Source organism: Charadrius vociferus, unplaced genomic scaffold (assembly GCF_000708025.1).
Source record: "Charadrius vociferus isolate BGI_N301 unplaced genomic scaffold, ASM70802v2 scaffold375, whole genome shotgun sequence".
Lineage (NCBI taxonomy): Eukaryota > Metazoa > Chordata > Aves > Charadriiformes > Charadriidae > Charadrius > Charadrius vociferus.
In genome coordinates, this window is record NW_009648440.1 from 2498623 (window position 1) to 2518270 (window position 19648).

The 19648-nt window shown below is 39.5% G+C and overlaps 1 protein-coding gene across 1 annotated transcript in view; it reads right to left on the reverse strand.

Moving 5' to 3' along the window:
• Positions 1-19648, reverse strand: part of OFCC1 (orofacial cleft 1 candidate 1) — a 124706-nt gene that overhangs the window by 90975 nt on the left and 14083 nt on the right. Inside the window, exons 4-8 of the mRNA XM_009885430.1 lie at positions 14887-14973; positions 10309-10392; positions 9964-9976; positions 4742-4898; positions 4223-4278 (exon numbers count right to left, since the gene is read on the reverse strand). Coding sequence (XP_009883732.1) covers positions 4223-4278; positions 4742-4898; positions 9964-9976; positions 10309-10392; positions 14887-14973 — 397 coding nt within the window. The remainder of the gene's footprint in view (positions 1-4222; positions 4279-4741; positions 4899-9963; positions 9977-10308; positions 10393-14886; positions 14974-19648) is intronic.

The following is a 19648-nucleotide window of genomic DNA, read 5'->3' on the forward strand; positions in this document are numbered from 1 at the left end:
AGCAGGTCCAGAGGAGGGCTGCAAAAGCGATCAGAGGAATGGAACACCTCTCCTATGAGGACAGGCTGAGAGAGTTGGGATTGTTCAGCCTGGAAAAGAGAAGGCTCCAGGGAGATTTTATTGTGGCTTTTCAGTACTTAAAGGGGGTTTATAAGAAAGATGGGGACAAACCTGTTAGCTGAGCTTGTTGTGATAAAGAAAGATTTAGACTAGATATGAGGAAGAAAATTTTTGACAATGAGGGTGGTGAAACACTGGAACAGGTTGCCCAGAGAGGTGGTAGATGCCCCATCCCTGGAAACATTCAAGGTGAGGTTGGATGAGGCTCTGAGCAACCTGATGTAGTTGAAGATGTCCCTGCTCATTGCAGGGGGGTTGGACTAGATGACCTTTAAAGGTCCCTTCCAACCCAACCTATTCTATGATTTTGTGAAAAGAAACACTGCTAGCTTTTGTATTCTTGACCTGCAGTTCTCAATAAGACAAAAACCAAAAAGACTTATTTGAATATCACAGACATTCAAAATCTGGGCAAACGTCAAAAAGGAGCAGCCAGGTTTTGGCTGAGGAAAATTCACCTTCAATTCTGTGTTGCTCTTAGGTACATATTTACGCAAGTATTGTATTCAGAAGAACAATCACACAAGAATGTACAATGTTTAATAGGCTTTGATAAGGGGAGGTCTGCTGGTATTATCAAGATATAAACGACAGTATTACCCAATGGGGTAGAACATGTAAGCAAATGTGCATTGGTGTTTTGTATGACCAAGACCTGATCCCCCCCAGTTAAATACCTGGTTGGAGTGTAGATTTGTCATCATCTTACACTGAACCAAATTTTACCCACGTTATCCACCATTAAACAAAGAAAAACTTATCACTCTGTCATCATATAAATTGATCTCTCTGTGACTTGGCAAGGCACCAGAGCAGTGATGGTATAGACCACATAAGAATGTTAGGTCAAATGCCCAGAGCCATTAACCTTTGTTTAACCAAAAAGTAAATCTGTTGATGAAAGGCAACATTTTATTTCTATCCACCTGCAACAAATAGCTCCTTTCTTAGTACTATAACTCAACTGATGGTACTGAAGAGCAAAACTTGCACTTTACTTTCAGAGTCTCTTGAGTAATTCACGTTGAGGTCATGGATCAAAGCTGATTATTCTACTTGTAATGACCAAGTCCTGCAAGGTATTATACCCAGCACAGAGAGCTGAATCCTGTAGAGAGATAGAGGTTGTGAACAAATTGCATTCAGTTAAGAATACCGACCAAGTTGCAGGAAAAGGATGGCCAAGCAGGAAAGACGTTCTTGACTTCTGGGGCAGTATTGATCCTTCCAATTGCCTCGCTATTATTTTCTTCTGAGAGAACCCACATAAAAATGAGTAATCACTTCCATTGTCTCAGTTCAGAAACAGCTGAAAATCCTAGAGGTGGTACTTTTCTGTGGCATTTGAATTAATGACTGGCAAGATTATGTTGCCAAAGGCCCATCGAGTGCAATCTCGCCCCAGTGACCAGTGTTTGCTTCACCCTCAGCAGTCTCTCATGTTTTGAGAGCATCTTGCCTTTAATCAAACATGTTAAACCACCATTACATCAGGTCTTTCCTTACATACTTCTCTGCTCTGTAAGATCAAGTTCTGCCCTTAAGCATGTGTCCCTGCATTGCCTCATGACAGATGGTTTTCTGCGGCATTCTGCATACTCAGCCTTGGTTGTACCTGCTCAGCTTCTACCACAACACAGTCCCAAAGTTATGATTTTCTTTCAAGAGAGTTTATTTTTCTTTATTAAAAGCAAATATAATTGGGGCTTTTGAAATCTGAAGGACTACATGGTAGGCCGACAGGAAACAGTACTGCTTTCCAAATTTAATATTCTTTAATGTGTTTGTTAACAGAACACTGACATCTGCTTAATGCTTTTTTTACAAGAATCTCTCAGATCTCCCCTTATGTATTTCTTACCAACCTCAACTATCAGCTTTTGCATTTACAAAACAGAACATGAAATAACAATGCAGCTTAAAGTTCCAGAGCTAAAATCTTGCATAAACTTTTTTCATTGTTATTATTTTGGAAAGTGCATCTGCTCTTTCAAAAAACTTTTAATCATGGTGATCTCATACACTGAGCTACTGTTTAAACAAAAGCCACCCATTTACTGTAAAGCTACAAAGCAGAGAAAAAAGCAATGAACTAAGGGATAGATAGTTAATACATAGCTGTCCTCTTCATGCCAACACTGCCAGCAAAGCTCTAGTGCAAATCAGATGCCTCACTGGAGAGAATGTTTGGCAGCCTAATAAGAAACAGCAGCAACTCAAGTGTTTTCTGAACCTCACTTACAAAAGTAGTCTCACGTACTGTAAACTCTCACTTGTTATTTTTAACCCTTGGGCTCCCATGTATTGTTTTCATTTTGTCAAAGCAAAGGAATGTGAGAGAGATGTCTATTAGACTCCTTCACTCAGCCCGAGGGTTAATTACTCAGTTTCGTAGACATTTAAAAATATTATGTTACCTCTAACGGCAAAATTGATAGAAGCTTGTTTCAGGCTCACTTTATGTCATTATGGCAGATTAAATTAACTAATCATAAATTATGCTGGCTAAAGTACATTTGCTACTCACTAAACCCACAGCAGGAAGGGAAGGGGTTCTTTTCTGAATAAAAAGTAAAAGCCACGTGGCAAATTAAAGTCTTTTTCAAACCAATAAACATACATTCAAGCAACAAAAGCTGGAAGCATTCCAAAGATGGCAGCAACAGATTTTGAAGACCCTGGCAGCAGTCTAACACTGAACTTGTAGCTGCTGCAGAAAGACATCAACACTGCAATACTGCAGGGGTATATCCACAGATCAAAAAAGAGTAAAGACAGTCCATTAAAGAATAAAGAAGGTCAAACAAAGAAGAATAAGCGTGCTTACATTATTATTAGAGGTCTTTGAATACCAATATGGCATAAGAGGTGCATGCTTGCAGCCTCTATTTCCAATGTCACCTGCCATTTTCTGTTCAAAGGGGCTGAATGCACCATTTCTGTCTGCTTCCAAGGAAAGGAAGGGCGTATACATCACTGATCTAGAAGACAATATAGATTTTACAGTGATCCTCTTGTTACCTTCTGTATTGCAGGATGCAGATGTGAAAGCTGATACCATGTCAGTATGACTGAATCCAACAGGGCATAGACAACTGAAGTTAGAGAAGTGCGGGAGGAATGGACAGAAAACACAGGCCTTCGAGACATCTTTGATGCAGTATAAAGTGTTGAGTCCCTATCAGTAAATTCACAGTAGATCAGCTCAATCAATTGCATTAAATAAGGATTTTCTTTCTTTTGGAAGAAAATAAGGAAGTGCAGTATTATATTGTATTACATCTGGACTCGCCTATGCAGTTATCAGTTAAAAAGCAGAATGTTATTTTGGGATGACCAGATAGCTTGCCTCTGTCTAGGAAACAAACTTTGCTGAATACCTCCAAAACGAGTTCAAGAAAGAAGATCAGCCTCCCAGTGACCATGTAAAGAAATTATTGACCATCTATTATGTTCTATTATGATGTATTATGTTCCTTCAGGTATCACAGAGCCATGTGAAGCTTTGGGGGAATCCAAACAGCCTAACCTTGTTTAAAGTGTGAACTTTCAACATATAAAGTCTTCTGGAAAGGTGTAGCACTCTATTCACCTGTTCCCAAGTTCCTTGAAGCAGGTGACACAATTAGTACCATCTGAATCCTTTTCCCTCATGTTTCCCTCCCATTTCACGTTCTCTGAACAATATTCCCCAAACCACCTTCCATGCATGATGCATACAGCTACCAAAAAAAAGTCAGAAAAAGTCAGAAATACAGCTAAACAAGAATTTAGAGGAAAGAAGCAAGAAAGGGAATTGTGTCCCTCACCAACATGCAGAAGGCAATGATGAGGTTTAGTCCTGCAGTGAAAAAATTCTAAAAACTTCCTCTGAAAATAAAAGAAATCTTAGATCATTATCAGTCACTGGATAACCTATTTTAAGCCCATCACAGCCAGTGCGCTGTTCTCATGTTGCTAATTAAAAATGATAGATTCATCAATTAATCTCTCTTCCTGTCCCCTAGTAGTGGTATGAGATTTTTCAAAGGGACAAATAGTAGCTACCTACAAGTATCACTTCAGCCCTGAAAACTTGTGCCTTTGTCAACGTGAACCCGACCTTGTCTCTTTACGCTGTGAAATGACAAAAAGAAAACCATAGGAAACTTTGCCACCCTGAAAAACACAACAGATTTATAATTTGGGAATAATCTTATCCTCTGTACAATGAATAATGCTACATAAATCCTTGCCGGGCTCCAGTCCGAACTTGCTTTTTGATTGATGAATAAGCCACTGTTAAATTTGGCAGAGAGAGATGTCCTAAGCTTAGACTCTTGATTGAAACTCAATTGCAATACTTACTATAGAGCAGTCAGAGACACTCCACTATTTAGGAAAGAAGCAAGGAAGGCAATCTATTTTTATTCACATTGAAATGGAGACAAAGATAAAGGTCCTGCCATTAGCTTAGTGAAGTGCCAGTCACATAAAGCAAGCCAACGAAATGGGTTATCTTTTCCCCTTTCAATATATGTATTGCCGGGCAGTGAAACAGAATTGGGGTGTACAAGGTTAACAAGCCAGCATCATGTTATGAAGCAAGCGATAAAATTGTCTTATAGTTCTTAACTCTGACCTGTTCCAGCGAAAAGCTGCCAAGCAGAATTATGTCATCCTGAACATCTCTCTCAAACTGTTCAATATATGAAGGAATCACTTCATCTTCAAGCTCCCTGTGAAGGTCACGTGCCTTACTGGAGCTGACAGGCATCACGGAGTCCGGAAAATCTTCACTGGCTGCACACGCTGCTTGAAACAAAAGTGGCAGATTATCTCTTAGCAAATGGGAGTCGATCCCCTGGTTAGTACCTTCTCAGTTAACATGTTTGGTCCACCAACATTTTAAGACTACAATTCATGCCATAAAATGAACAGTAATGAATAACAGCAGCAGAACAACTGGCAGATTCCAAGAGCCAGTACCAGGAAAACACTCTTCAAGAGCAACGTCTGTATACAGGGACAAATTTAGCGGATGCAGCTTGTTCCTTAAATAATTTTTAAAAGGGATGCTCTGCATTTCCACAGTCACTTTGCTCCCCTGTAAATCTTAAAGGAATTGGGATTTGGAAAGACTTGGACTTTCACACCTGAGGAAAAGTAGGAATCACTGCAATTGAAAGGGAGTTTTAGGCGTAGCCACACTGAGCATTTCATCTTCCTCCCACTCACCCTGGAGGATCGCATTCCTCCCCCAGGTGTGTGCACACAGGTCCTGCCTAATTAATTGGGTCCACTTCTGCTCTCACCCACATCGTTCCCCTGATTTCACTGCAGTGACATATGCAGAAACAAAGGGTACATGCTGCACATAAAGAAAAATAAATCCCATTCATAAAGTCAACCTTAAAAAGAAGCTATGTCCTTTTTTCAGTTTAATTCATCATGCTATGTGAAAAAATATATCTTCTTATTGATATCTGCTACAGTACTAATACTAGTTTGGGTCATAAATAAAGATGACTATTTTTGTTCATTTGTCCACATTAGGGTCACCAAGAAATGACAGCTATCAGGTTGTCCACATCTGACTTTATCTTTCTTGCCTCATATTTCGGTGTTTAAGTGCAAGTTTTTATAGTTCTCTGTGCCTTTTTCTGCAAGAAACTGCCATATCTAGTTATTTGTTTTTCTCTTTGTCCATCCTAAGACATGAAAGCAGTTAAAAGATTTTTTTTTTCTTACTCCTCTTTGAAGTCTCTCATTCTCTAATGAAGACCAGGAAAGGAAAGATAAAACTAAGGCTATTAAAATTTTCGGTTTTGCTCACTACTCATTGTTTAATGACTTTAATTGTTGAGCCTCCCGAGTACTTAAATCACCTCAGTGCCACCAACACACAGGAAGTAGGGTGGGTGTTTTTTATTTAATTACAACAGGATATAATTCCAAATCATGTTGGGGGAAGTGTACAGTAGATATAAACAACCCAAACCATTACCTTAGGGTACACAATCTCTTCATGTACCGTCTCACAAACCTAATGAAAAGTGATTTGACCTACAACTTTTAACTGCAAAACAAAAACAATATTTACATTTAAATTTATTGTAACATTAAGGGTTTGGCTAGGAGAGAGAAAATCCAGGAAGCTCTGGAAAAGGACACATTGCCAACAGCAGAAGATGGAGCATCGCTGGTTCCCCTTGATACTGTGTTGTACACAATGGGCCATATACTCAGCTGGTATAAATCAGCTGCTTTACTGCCTGCACAGAAGCAGTGCAAGTTTACATCCTGGGAAGACTGTGCATTCCTACCTCAGGATCCTCAGGGTGTGGAAAGATAGTCCTTATATATTAAAAAAGGGAATAAAAACATTCATTTCACAAAGACAACCATGCAGTGATTCATCAAAATATCCTTTTTCTTTTTTGTGTTCATTATTTTTGTGAGGAATTGCATCAAATGAACTCAGTTTTGGTGAAAGACACTGGGCTTATTAGCACGTTTTGTGGAAAAAGAGCAAAAGAAGAGAAAGAACATTTTCAAAAGCCCTTTTGAGGGAAATAACTGCTAAAAATACAGAGATAAATTGTGGTTCAGATTTGAAAAATATTTGATGAAAAGATACATATGTTCATTTCAGCACACTTGGAAAAACTGTTCATTTGGCTGAGCTGTAGATAGGGAGAGAACAGGGTTGTTCAGCTGGTCTATTCCTTCCACGCTGGCATTGTAAAGAGACCTCTGAAGCTCCATCACCATCAGGCAGGTTGCTCCTTCTCTGAACTGGAGAGGTTAGAGGCTTGAGCTGCTGCCCTGGAGCAACGCTTGACCAAAACGAAGCCTTCACCTCCTCACTGTGCAGAAGTAGCCATGGCATTAAAAATGTTACTACTTCATACACACAGGACAAAATGTCTGAATATTTACAAGTTGATAGATTGATAAACTAATTAAAAACTGGCTGATTCAAGTTGTTAGCATCTGCATCAAACTTTTAATTGCTTTGGCCATACTTAGCACTCCAAGTCATACTTTTCACATAGTTTAAATCATTTCTTCTCCTTCTTACAGGCTATATTTGCAGATACTGTGGTGTAATTAAAACAATCTCTCTGGTATTAGCTTGGCTGCTTGTAACTTCATTTACTCATGCATTTGTCCATCAGGTAGCCGTGGTTTACATACTGAGATGAGAATTTAAAGGATAGGTTCATGAGCAGACTACACCACAGCATAGGTTTGAATGTATAAAGCAGCTATAAACTCCACATGGTAAATGCATTTTGGCTGCCTGGTTTTAGAAGACTCTGTGTATAAATTGTAGCTAAAATAATACATCACCAAAGGTTCACGCATCATTTTCTGTCTGGTTTGGGCCAGGCTGGAGTAGCTCAAGCTGGTACAGGCTATGGAGCGGCTTGTGCCAGCAGGGGCGGTGAGATGGCTCATGGGAGGTGAGCAGCTCAACTAAAATGCTGCAAAATATTGCACCTCAATTTTTTGGTTGTTACCAAAGAATAATATAATAGACATTTCTTTTTATGGTATTCACCTAGCATCATTTTAGATGTGTGTGGATCACAATCTTACGTTGTTTGAGAGATTTTATGCGTGGGTAAATTATATACAGTCTACACCTTTCTCTAAAAAACAAACCACCAATGCTGCCTTTTAAGTTGCCTTATAATACAAACTAACACACGTACCACAGGAGTGACCAACAGGTTACTCAGCGACAAAATGCTTTAAATATACAATTATATAAATTCTGAGCCATGTTCTTTCCTTTCCTTTGGGGATCATCTATTAATTAGGACTGAATGACTACGTGATTTTTCAGCTCAGTGGTCAAATGAAGAAAAGAAGCAGTTCTGTAAGAGTGGAACCAAATGAATTCTAGTTTTCTATGGGGTTTCTGAAGTCTAATAAGGGTCAAACTCCCATATTAGCTTTTCCCTCCAGTGGAGACATTAATAATGCTTGTCTGCTCTGCTCAGCTGCCCACTTCCATAAAACTGGTAGGGAAGTCAGACCTGTGAGACTTGCTCTCTGTTAAAAGAAAAGGGTTTGGAAGCAAATAACAGGTTCAAAATTTGGGAGGGAGAAACACAGACAGGCAGAAACACATACAGCCCGATATGTGCACACAGGGGTGGAGACTGCACAAGCCTCTCTTCCTCAGGAGAATCTTGCTCTTTTCTGGATTTTGTTTACCCAAGCCAGGTGAAGTAAAAAATTCAGCTAGGATGGGGAGCAACATTCACCCGTGGGACTAGCTCTGAGACCCATCATGGCACTTTTAAGAAACAAAAGCACTGAAGCACCACTCGAGACACAGGACAGCAGCGGGTTGCGATGTCTCTGCTCCTTGCTGCCCTCATGCCTACACAGGGGTCCTGATGTGCTCCTGACATCCCAGAGTGCAAGATACATGTTAATGCATTTGCTTGCCCCTGAGTTGAACCAGTGAACTGACAGCTCAGCAACCTCAGTGCGAGATCACCGTCCACAGAGCGCACCGCATACGTTCGAGTGGCTTTGGGTGGATGAGAGATTTGAACCTGTCTCACACCCCACATAACCAAAGAGTAATAAGAGCATTTTGCCTCTCACGGTGGTTTGATAAAACTAGTTGGAGAAAAAGACATTTTTAGTTCAAACATACCTGGTGAGTTTAAATTATAAACATCTGGGGAAGTAGTGAAACCTTATTTCTCTGTAACTATTCTATTTGCTACAATCCTTTGTAAAGCCTGTTTGTCTTAACAATATTCACTAATATTATTTGTAACATAATATAAAGTTTCAGGGCACCTATATGAAAGAAAGAGTAACCACTGATGGATGGGAAAGGCTTCCTCTTTACTCCCTGGTTCCCTTGTTTAAAAGTGAACAAATACACATTCACCTTTAGCCATGAAAAAAGTAATGGTCAAGTCTAACTCAATTGTCCAAGAACCTTCTAGAGCCAAAGGAAAGAGAAGAACTGCTTCCAGGGTGTCTAATCAGGTAAGACATGCCCGTGTGAAGTGGGCTGAACCACTGCACAGAAGTGCTTCTTTCTCCTTGTCCCGCCACTTTGCATGAGCCCCAGAAGATATCTTTCCAAAAGCTAATGGCAATGTTACTGGACCCCATCCTAGGGCAGCCTGTAAAAGGACATCACAACATTTTCCTTAGTCATACACGGTTATTTAGATGATAAAGCTATTGAAGACCACGAAATGCTATAAAAGTTAGATGGGGACTGCATAAGTACCACAGAGAGACATCCCATGGCAATCTTTCCTAGAGAAATAATGTTGACTTCTCAGTCAAACATAGCTTTATTTTAATCTATGTTGCTGCAGGATAAAAGCAACAATCAACCTGCAGCACTGCAATAATCCTCATCAGTAATGTGGAGCTCTATGTTAACATGCAACAATAGAGGGCTTGCTAATAATTCGCTAAAGGTTTTTGCTTAAACTATCTGCATGAATTTAGCTGTGATCGTTGTACTTCCTTTCCCTTGCATTGAAAATGAGACAAAATGGGTTTCAAAGATGTTACTGATATGACCAGTGCCAGTTCAAGGGATTTTGCAACCCTAGGCAAACAAAAATATTTGCCTCTTCTAGAACAAAGTTGCTCACAAACTAATAGCCAAGAAACACATTGCAGCTCCTGGAACTCCAGTGCTGTAGACAGCCACCTGCTCTGTCTCTCTGTCAGAGTAGGTCCTGGGTATAACCAAAATATAACAGGAAACCTCATACAGATAACATAGAACAGAAAATACCTTTGCACAAAAGACCTCTGCTGAACAGGAAGGGAAGGTGAGTGGGATACCCAGAAATATGAGGGCACCCCTGCACTGGGGCTTGTTCATATGTCACTTCTCCTAGGACACGCACCTCGTGTAAAGGCTGTGATTGAGCATGGAAGCAATGACATTTCCAGTCTTCAGTCCTATAGGTGGAATTTAACATGCAATGAAGCAGCCTAGAGAAAGCACGCCACTTGAGTTACACTTAAAACCACACAAACATTACTCAAAACAAAAACATTTGGGGAAAAAGATCTTAGAGGCTCACATTAAAGTCAATGTCCTTTTTGCTTCTGAGTTCAAGGGGATGGATTACTCACTCTCCTCCCCACACCCAGACTCAAAAGAGTTTTATTTTTCTTTATGCAAATAATTTTGTTATTTACCTTGGAAGTCCAGCATCTTGTTTTCTTCATCTAGAACCTTCATCAGTTTGTCATAAAGTATTTGCTCATCAAATTTCACAGGATCTTAAAAAGAAAACAAACAGCGAAATATCTCTTTTTTCTTCCAGTAGTATTTCAGGAAACACTACTTTAAACTATAAAGAAAGATATTCAAACACAAAAGTTAAGAAACCATTTGACACTTAAAAACAGTTTTCATAGTTGTGCTGGGTTGACCCTGGCCTGGACGCCAGGTGTTCACCAAGCCTCTCTATCCCTCCCCTTGTGTCCCACAGCTGGACAGGGGAGAGAAAAGACTCGTGGGTTGAGACAAGGACAGGGAGAGCTCGCTCACTAATTACCTTCATGGGCAAAATAGACTCAACTTGGGGAAATTAATTTAATTTATTACCAAATAGAAGTCAGAGTAGGGTAATGAGAAATAAAACCCAAATCTTAAAACACGTTCCCCGCACCCCTCCCTTCTCCCCCAGCTCAACTTCACTCCCAATTGTCTCTAACTGCTCTCCCTGTGCAGTGCAGGGTGATGGGGAATGGGGGTTGTGATTAGTTCGTCACATGTTGCCTCTGCCACTCCTTCCTCCTCAGGGGGAGGACTCCTCACACTCTTCCTCTGCTCCATCGTGGAGTCCCTCCCACGCAAGACAGTCCTCCGTGAACTTCTTCCCACAGGCCACAGTTCATGAACTGCTCCAGCCTGGGTTGTTTCCACATGTCCTTTCCAGAGGGCGCAGTCCTCCAGGAACAGACTGCTCCAACACGGGGCCCCCATGGGGACACAAGTCCTGCAAGCAAACCTGTTCCAGCGTGGGGTCCTCTCCTCATGGGTCCACAGGTCCTGCCAGGATTCTGCTCCAACACAGGCTTCCCATGGGGTCACAGCCTCCTTTGGGCATCCACCTGCTCTGGCATGGGGTCCTCCACAGGCTGCAGGTGGATATCTGCTCCATCATGGACCTCCATGGGCTGCACGGGGACAGCCTGCCTCACCATGTTCTTCACCACAGGCTTCAGGGGAATCTCATCTCTGGCTCTTGGAGCACTTTCTCTCCCTCCTTCTTCACTGACCTTAGTCTCTGCGGAGTTGTTTCTTTCACATATTCTCACTCCTCTCCTCTGGATTCTGTTGTGGAGCAATTTTTTCCCCTTCTTAAATATGTTATCGCAGAGGTGTTACCACCATCGCTGATGGGCTCGGCCCTGGCCAGCAGTGGGTCCTTCTTGGAGCCAGCTGACATTGGTTCTGTTGGACATGGAGGAATTTTCTGGCAGCTTCTCACAGAAGGCACCTCTGCAGCCCCCCTGCTACCAAAACCTTGCCACACAAACCCAATACAGTAGGCGCTAGTTTCATAGCAGAGTTGACTATCATTTTCTTCTGAGTTAAGAAAGGCAATTTAGAATAAAAAAAAAACCATAATATACTTTCAAAGGGTGAGGAATATTATATCTTGATCTGTTTGAAACTGGTTTAATAATTCTGCAAATAGATTTGTTGAAATCTATATTTCCATTCAAATTGCCAGATGAATTCTGTTTGACTCATAATAAAAATCTTAATAAAAATGTGATTTTGGATCTTTATTAGAAATTTTACCTTGCTGTCTATAATATGAACATATTATCTAGTATAAGTAGTCATTACAGCACACTATGAATTTTGATCTTGTGGCTGGTTAGTCATTCAAATTCCCAGTAACATATGCAGATTTTTGAAAGGAGCAAGGGTCACAAAGACATACATGTACCTTTTTCCATGACACTTAAAAATCACTTCAGGTGTCTATATTCAAGGGAGAAATGACCAGTTGAGACTATCTTCTCTTCAGATCTCCCAGAATTCTCTAAGCTGTCAGTGAAGGCAGGCAGGTGGAAAACTAAAGAAATGCATACAAGGTAGGTGAATTGAAGTACAGGTACAAGTGACCTTGGGTGGCTTTTTTAAGCATTTGATAGAATCTCAAAAGAATAAATTATCTTTACCATGACATTTCAGAGCCAAGTTTTTCAGTTACATCAAGAATTCAAAAAGGGAGGCTTCTGCAAACCTCTTCTGCAAGAGCAGAATCTTTTACATTTCTTTTAGCACATAAAATTGAAATGTTCCCTTGGCAGGGGGGAGGGGAAGCAAATCTATAGTGGGATGTTGTTTGTTCTCAGGGCATTATCAACTCAGACAAATTTCCAGAACAAATTTAATTTATCAAATATAGAAAAGATAATTGCTAATATCTTAATTTTCACAGAACAACCCATTAAAGAATCCTATATGATGAACACATTAAAATGATATTTAACTTTGTATAATAGAGTTAGTGGCTGAAGATTTGCTTTTCACCAGCTATTCTCTTTGGGCATTGGGCCTGACTTATCTAAGTCATAAGAGTATAACTTTAAAGTGTGCACTGATTTCTTCACCGTGTTCTACTTTTGTCTCTTGTTGATGACCAGCTGCTAGATGGAAAGAGAAGGTAGACAAATATGTTTTCCAATCAGACGATAACCATGCAGGACCAAACTTCAGTTCTGTCTGTCCTTTTAACTCCATCCACTACTTACAAATATAGTTCCACTTATTTAACAATCTTGTAAGGAAAAGGAAACCACACAATGAGCCTGGTTTGTGAGTATCACCGAATTAATCTGGGTGAGGTGGAGAGGTACCTCTGGAGGTCATCTGGTCCAGCCCCCTTGGTCAAACAGGGCTATCTAGAGCCAAGTTGCCCAGGATCATGTCCAGACGGCTTTTGAATATCTCCAAGGTGTGAGACTTGCTCTTGGTAGAGGTGTTGGTAAATATAGAGTTATAACTGCTCTGCAGATGTCAACACAACCAACCTGAGGTCAATACCATTGCTAACAGACCTTTAACAAATAAGTGTTACTCCAACATTTGAGTGACATTTTTGCTGGGGAGAAAAAGGACACTAAAGGACAGCTGTTCACATGAGGATCTCAGGTCTAGCCTGATACGCAAGTACCTAAAACCACCTCTCCACTCCCACACCTCTGGAACTGGATGGACTTTTTCAGACCATTCATCTGTTGCAGATTTTTTTAAAAAAAAAAGTATATTTTAAAAAACCCAAAACCAACAACAAACAAAAAAGACCAAAAAAACAACTAAGGTTAAGTATGTATCACTCAGCCTTCTCAACACAGGCAAGGGAATATTTTGCAGGCAAGAGAACATTTTCTCACAATGAAAACTGTACTTCCACATGTCCCATATGTCACCACTCTATCCATACAAGTTTTTAGGCACACACGCACAGATACAGAAATCTAATCCGCTTTTCATTCTATGGTTACGAAGCAGTCATGACTCATGTAGCCTATTCATAAGATGAATGAAGGCAGTACCTACAGAAAGACAATCTTTCACTTAAAAACTCTGAGCCAAAAGTTGACTTCCAAGGTATTACATTGCTGTCCTACACAATGAATGGTGAAATTATAGGGGTTAGATGTAACTTACCCTTGATAAAACTTGGGGTTTTTTTCACCAGTACACATAAATTCAAGTTACTGTCATGCATTAGAGTCTATTTTTCTCAGTCACACAAGGTTTTGCCTCAAAATTTTAAATCTCCACGTCTACTCAAAATAAGTTTCTCATGAATTTCAGAAGTGACCTACTTTGAGACCCTTAATAGTAGACAATTCTTTTTTTTAGATTTGACTGCAACAGTGTGTCTAGAGAGGTTCTGCAGTACAAGTAAGCACAAGGTTTAAAAAAGCGAAGGGCTAGGAAGGTAACACAGGAGAATTGGGTCTTGCGTGCTATCGGGTTGTTAGTGCTTAACAACAGGAGCTGGGCCAAAGCATTCAGTGCATAGCTAAGCACTTCATTACCACGATGATGTTCTTACTTAAGTCCATGCAAATTCAGGCAGGCCCGTTCCCACCCTTTTTTATCTAAAAGCCACGACAGCGAAGGAGAATTTCCTCTGCTCACAGCAAAAGACAATACCCTCCTGGTTCATCTCTCTCATACCTATGCACAGCTTCTGTTCTCCCAGCTCTGCAGTCACACCCTCCCAACTCCTCGCTCTTGCCCACAGACAGCAAAGCTAAATATCTCAGCTAAACTGGCAAAAAGAAAACCAAAAAAGCCTCCTTGTGTGCTGGGAACTTTTACAGATTCTGGGGTTCCCTTCTGTTAGGCAAACACGCATTCAGCTCCGTAATAAAATTGCTCTCCAAGAAGGATTTTGGGAGGAGGGCTGCAAAAGAGCTACAGCTTAGTACTCAGTTCCGGACAAACTTCATTAATTAAAGAAAACACAGTGTAGACAATGTTCTCAGGCAATGCTTCATTTTGCTACAGTAGTGGAGGGAATACAGCACAGCCTCACTTTTACCCATCCACTATCTCACTGTCCTTGATCAAAGACTATGCATACTACCTATCATGTTCAGAGTGGGTAAGGCTTATAATTTAAATTGTAAACCTCAATATTTAAATAGAACTGCATATGTGATCTTTGTCACCTCATTTTCATGAATGGAAAAGAATATTCTGACACCAAAATTACATACTTAATTCTGCCTCACCTTCTTCACTGACCTCCATCCCACACTGCCTTGGGTTTATTTCCTCATCCATCAACGGGTCAAAGTAATTTCTGCTGTATTCATTTCCTGTGGAAAGCACATGAAGTAAGGGTCAGCGATTATTAGAAGCACATGAACCAAAATGTTAATTTTGAAATCGACACCAGCAAGCAAAGGGGCATTTTTTGCTACTTTATAAGCTTAATTTTTTTAACAATTCCTCTAAGCCTACTAGTACTGCAATTATCATCTTGTGAAAGGTCAGAAAAGGTAATTCTGGAAACAAGTGCACTTTATGTTACTTTTGCTCAGGAACTAATGAGAAAAATTCTCAAATTTAGATGATGGAAAGATAAGAAAAATTTAAAAAATCCAGCATTCCTAACATAAGCCAAATTATTCTTGAAACACATTTACAAGTGAATTACCCATGCTGCAGAGGAATTTGTGTTTCACAGCTGACCCCTCCAATTTCAACAGTTTTAAATTTCACCACTGAGGTTTCAACGTCTGGTGCATCTTTAATACTGTATTCAACCAGAGAAGTGTTTAATTACAGAGGACATACTAGAATACTGCCTCATTAATCTGAATAGCAATTATATTCAGTTGGGCTAGGTAACTAATCAAAGATTTTGATGGGGTAAGACCACTCATTTTATCACTTTCCATTTCAACAGCTAGTTTTATCTGCTCTTTAGAAACTAATCAAGTTTACCAAAAAAAGTCATTTGTTAGACTTATCAAGGGATAATGCAGCATCTAGCTGCCTAGAGGAACTCCCAGTAAAAGCCAGAAGAATTTTTTTTACATGAGGGGTGAAGGAGGGCTTTTTCCTCAAAATGTGTCCTCCCTTCAGCCGAAGTGCTACATTCTATTAAAATCATCCTAACGTTCATTGGGTTTGCAAATACAGTAAGTTATTACTAAACAGAGAAAAGGTAAAATAATTAAGTCCGTAACAAATTTTAAAATTGTTTCAATAGACACAGATCTATATCCTGGAAAATACAGAAGGGCTAAATGTACGAGGGGGTTAATTCATCCAAGATACACTATAGTAGTCTACAGTGTATTTGTTTTAGGATCAAAAATAATCCAAGCAGCAGCTCCTTTTCAGAGACTAAATGAAACTTTGATATGAAACTAGGTTTAATTTATATTTCTGGACTGGCACATTTTGACTGTCAGTCTCTGTTCCTTCAATGTAGTAAGTACAAGAACTGAAAATTTGCTTTACCTTGAGGTCTCAATAAAGAAAAAATAAATGAGTTTCATTTTTGTTACTTTATCTGTCAACAACTACTAGGCTGGTATGAATCTTGGCAGTATGTAATCAAAGTCTTATGTACTGCAATAACAGAGCCATTCTACCTTATTCACTGTAATTGTTTTTCTCTAGCACAAAGCACCGTGATGTTATATGAACACCCCTTAACATGTTGGTAAAATAATTCACCCATGTGCTAAAAAAGAAAATGATGATGCATCTCTTTATTCAGTTACTTCATAGCTGTAGATGTAAGTTGCTGGAAAGTATGTTGCAACCATATGAGCAATACTCAAGCTAGCCCATAGACTTTTTGCACAGTCCTAATATCACAACAGCTTTTATTGAATTTTAATACCCCATGTTCTTTATGCTATGGGTCTGGTGTGAAACTCTGAGGAGTAGACTTTTGGGCAACTCTTCTGGGCAGAATAATTGGCATTTAGAAGGAAGTGTCATACTATATTTGAGTCTGCAAGGCATGGAAACTATTATTCCAAAAAGAGATATGTTGACAAATACCATTAACCAGCTTGCTCTTTGGTCCTCTTTAAAAAAAAGAACCACCCTAACCCTTTTTTGAGAAGTAGGAGATATTTTATCCAGGGCTTTGGCTCTTTCAGAGCTGCACACAGCTGGAGACAAAGTTACACAGAAGTAAAAAGAACGAGGTCTGATTTCTCCAGAACCACATATGCAGGTAGAGTAGTTGGTAAACACCAGAATCACCTCTGTATTCTGATTTTGTAGACAACAAGCCATTTTAAACTGCAGGATTCCACAGAAGACTTGCGGTGAGGCTTTCTAAAGAGTCAAAATGGATTTTTGGTGGGGTTTTTGGTCTCTGTCCCCCCTTCAGCTCAACATACCTTGAAAACCGGTGTGACCAGGAGGTCTAGGCACTGGGCAGGTCCAAAGATTTTTTTGGGGCTGGGGGAAGTTGCTTTAGTTTTAAAACACAAAATTATCAATTTTAGTCAACATAACATACTGCCCAAGGCAGTTTGCTAATAACATTTTGTGAGCATGTGAATGGATTACTAATCATTTCACATTTGCTTTTGGAAATATTTGAAAGTGTATAACATGTAAATTAACAGTCCACTAAGGAATTCACATCGCTCTGCTCCATGGTATAAACACAGTAAAGTAAATGTTAATACAGAGCTTGCTTGCAGGTATTTTGAACAGCGGTGTATAGCTTGATGCTTTCAGACAGCAAGTTTCTTTGAATATCTGCTCCCATGAAGAGCTGGCCAACTTTGGAAACTTAGGTCTTTGCTTTGATCCAGAGGTTCACTCAAACCATTAGCTCAATTTGAAACTCTATTCACCACTCAAAATTGTGTTATTTCGTGTGGAAAAAACAACGAATAATTCAGGAAATCAGAGTTGAAGTGCAAAACCCCAAATTATCTATAAATTCAAATAAAAATCGGAAGAAAGGTGTTGGCACAACAGTGACCAGGTGGGAATTTATACAGTTTAATTAAAGCATGAGGAGTTGCTAATAAAATTAGCATAATCCTTGGATGCAGCCCATGGGACTGCACACATATTACTAGGACTGGATGAAACTCTAAGATGGCTTTTAAGCTAAGATGTCTGTAGTCAATTATACAGTCTATGTCCCGAGAATACCACAAAAATGGCACAACTAAGCTGCATTTCTACAGGGTCTTCTACTCCATAAAGAGATCAGATAGCCTGTATCAATATCACATCAAGGGTACAGCATGGATGACAGGTAATTAGTCCATTGTCCTTCATATCCTACTATTGATCTAGGTTTTTAGTTTAATGAAAGAATAGATAAAGCTCTGTTGGATTTGTTGTCTCCTGACCAATGTGAAAATGAAGGGATTATTAACAATCAGGCATCTGATTACAAAAAGCTTGTATAACCATTTACTGTTGCTTGTTTTCAGAGCGATGTTGGGTCTTAGGGATAAAAGCAAGAAGACGCAGAGTATGATCTGAGCAAACCTGCCTTATTAAGTAACAGCTCTCCCTTTTCAGGCAGTACAGTAGTCAACACGTCTCTACCAATGACTTGGTAGAACATTGCTGGGCACTACTAAGGTAACTCATAAAAGCCTTTTGCATAAGATAGAATAAGCCAGGCATCTTGGAAAGATGAAATTCCAATCTAAGACAGAATTTTAACCCAACGTTCTTTTGAAACAGTGATGCAGCCAGCAATGGAAAAGAGTAGTCCTCCTTTCCACACAGCTGTCTTAAAGAATTGATTTCAGCAGCAATTCCTGTTAGTGAACATCATGGTAAATACTGTCTCCGTTCAACAGAATTCAACTTATTTCCCGAGGGATACTTTTCATTTCACTTTGCAGATATGGCCCTTTGGGCAGCCAAAACGTAAGGTTCTGTGCTAGCGCATTTCCCAGTTTCTTTACAAGAAGCATACGTGAATGCGTAAGCCAAAGCAGCGTCCTGGGGTCAGACCTGAATCCCCTCTAAAAGAGGTGCCCACCTCAACTTCGCCAGCAAGAGCTAAGACTTGGGATCAGGAGGAAGGGGAGAGAAGGGTCCCACCTCCTGCATTTCCAGCTGCTTCTCTTATTCATCCTTCCTCAAGACATGGCAGGTCTTGTGACTAGCACTCCCACGCACCCGTTTTCATGATTCAGTATCTACATTGGCAAAGCTTGATATCTGCAAGTTGCTGCTTTGTAGATGCAGACCTCTGCTTCTAAACTGCACTTTTGGAAAAAAGTTATAAAGAATTATAAATAAATCAGTCAAAACAGCTACAGCATAAGAGAGGAGAAAGAAGCCTACCCCCTTAAAAAAAAATCTCACAGAATGTAGAAAAATAAAAATCATCCACCAAAACCGTATAAACAGTGAGTTCATGGACAGTGGAAAACTGACATGATTCCCAGTGAATGTATAGGTTCTTAGATGATTTAAACAATGATTTAAAACTGGAAAATAATTTAGGAAAGTTTGAAGCCTTCACAAGGAAACATTTTGAGTTTTTATTCCAAAATTTTGTGTTTCTAGATTTACTCACATCTAAATGTTATGAAGATGTTAAAAATAAAACTTTAGTTTTGAAGAACATAGTGAATTGATACGCAATCTACAAAACAACATTAACTTTCAGTTCTCATTTCAGCAAGAAAAAATAATGAATTATTATGAGTTAAACAGAAGTTATATTTTTAGTTTGGATTTTTAACTGTTATTACTGCACCATATCCATTACGTTTACCTCAGCTCGTCGCTGTTACAAATGCCTTTTATTAAATTTATGTAGGCTGATCTAGGTTACATATAGAAGCTGAATGCCTTAATTAAGGCATGTTATTACTATTTTAGATGTACATCTAGCATTAACATCTATATTATAAGTATAGCTAAACATTATCTATATTATTTTAGATGTAGATCTAAAATAAGATTCCTGGGAAGCATAAAGTTATTCCAGATTATCACCAAATACATGGAGGGGTAGAGTGTTTTACATAG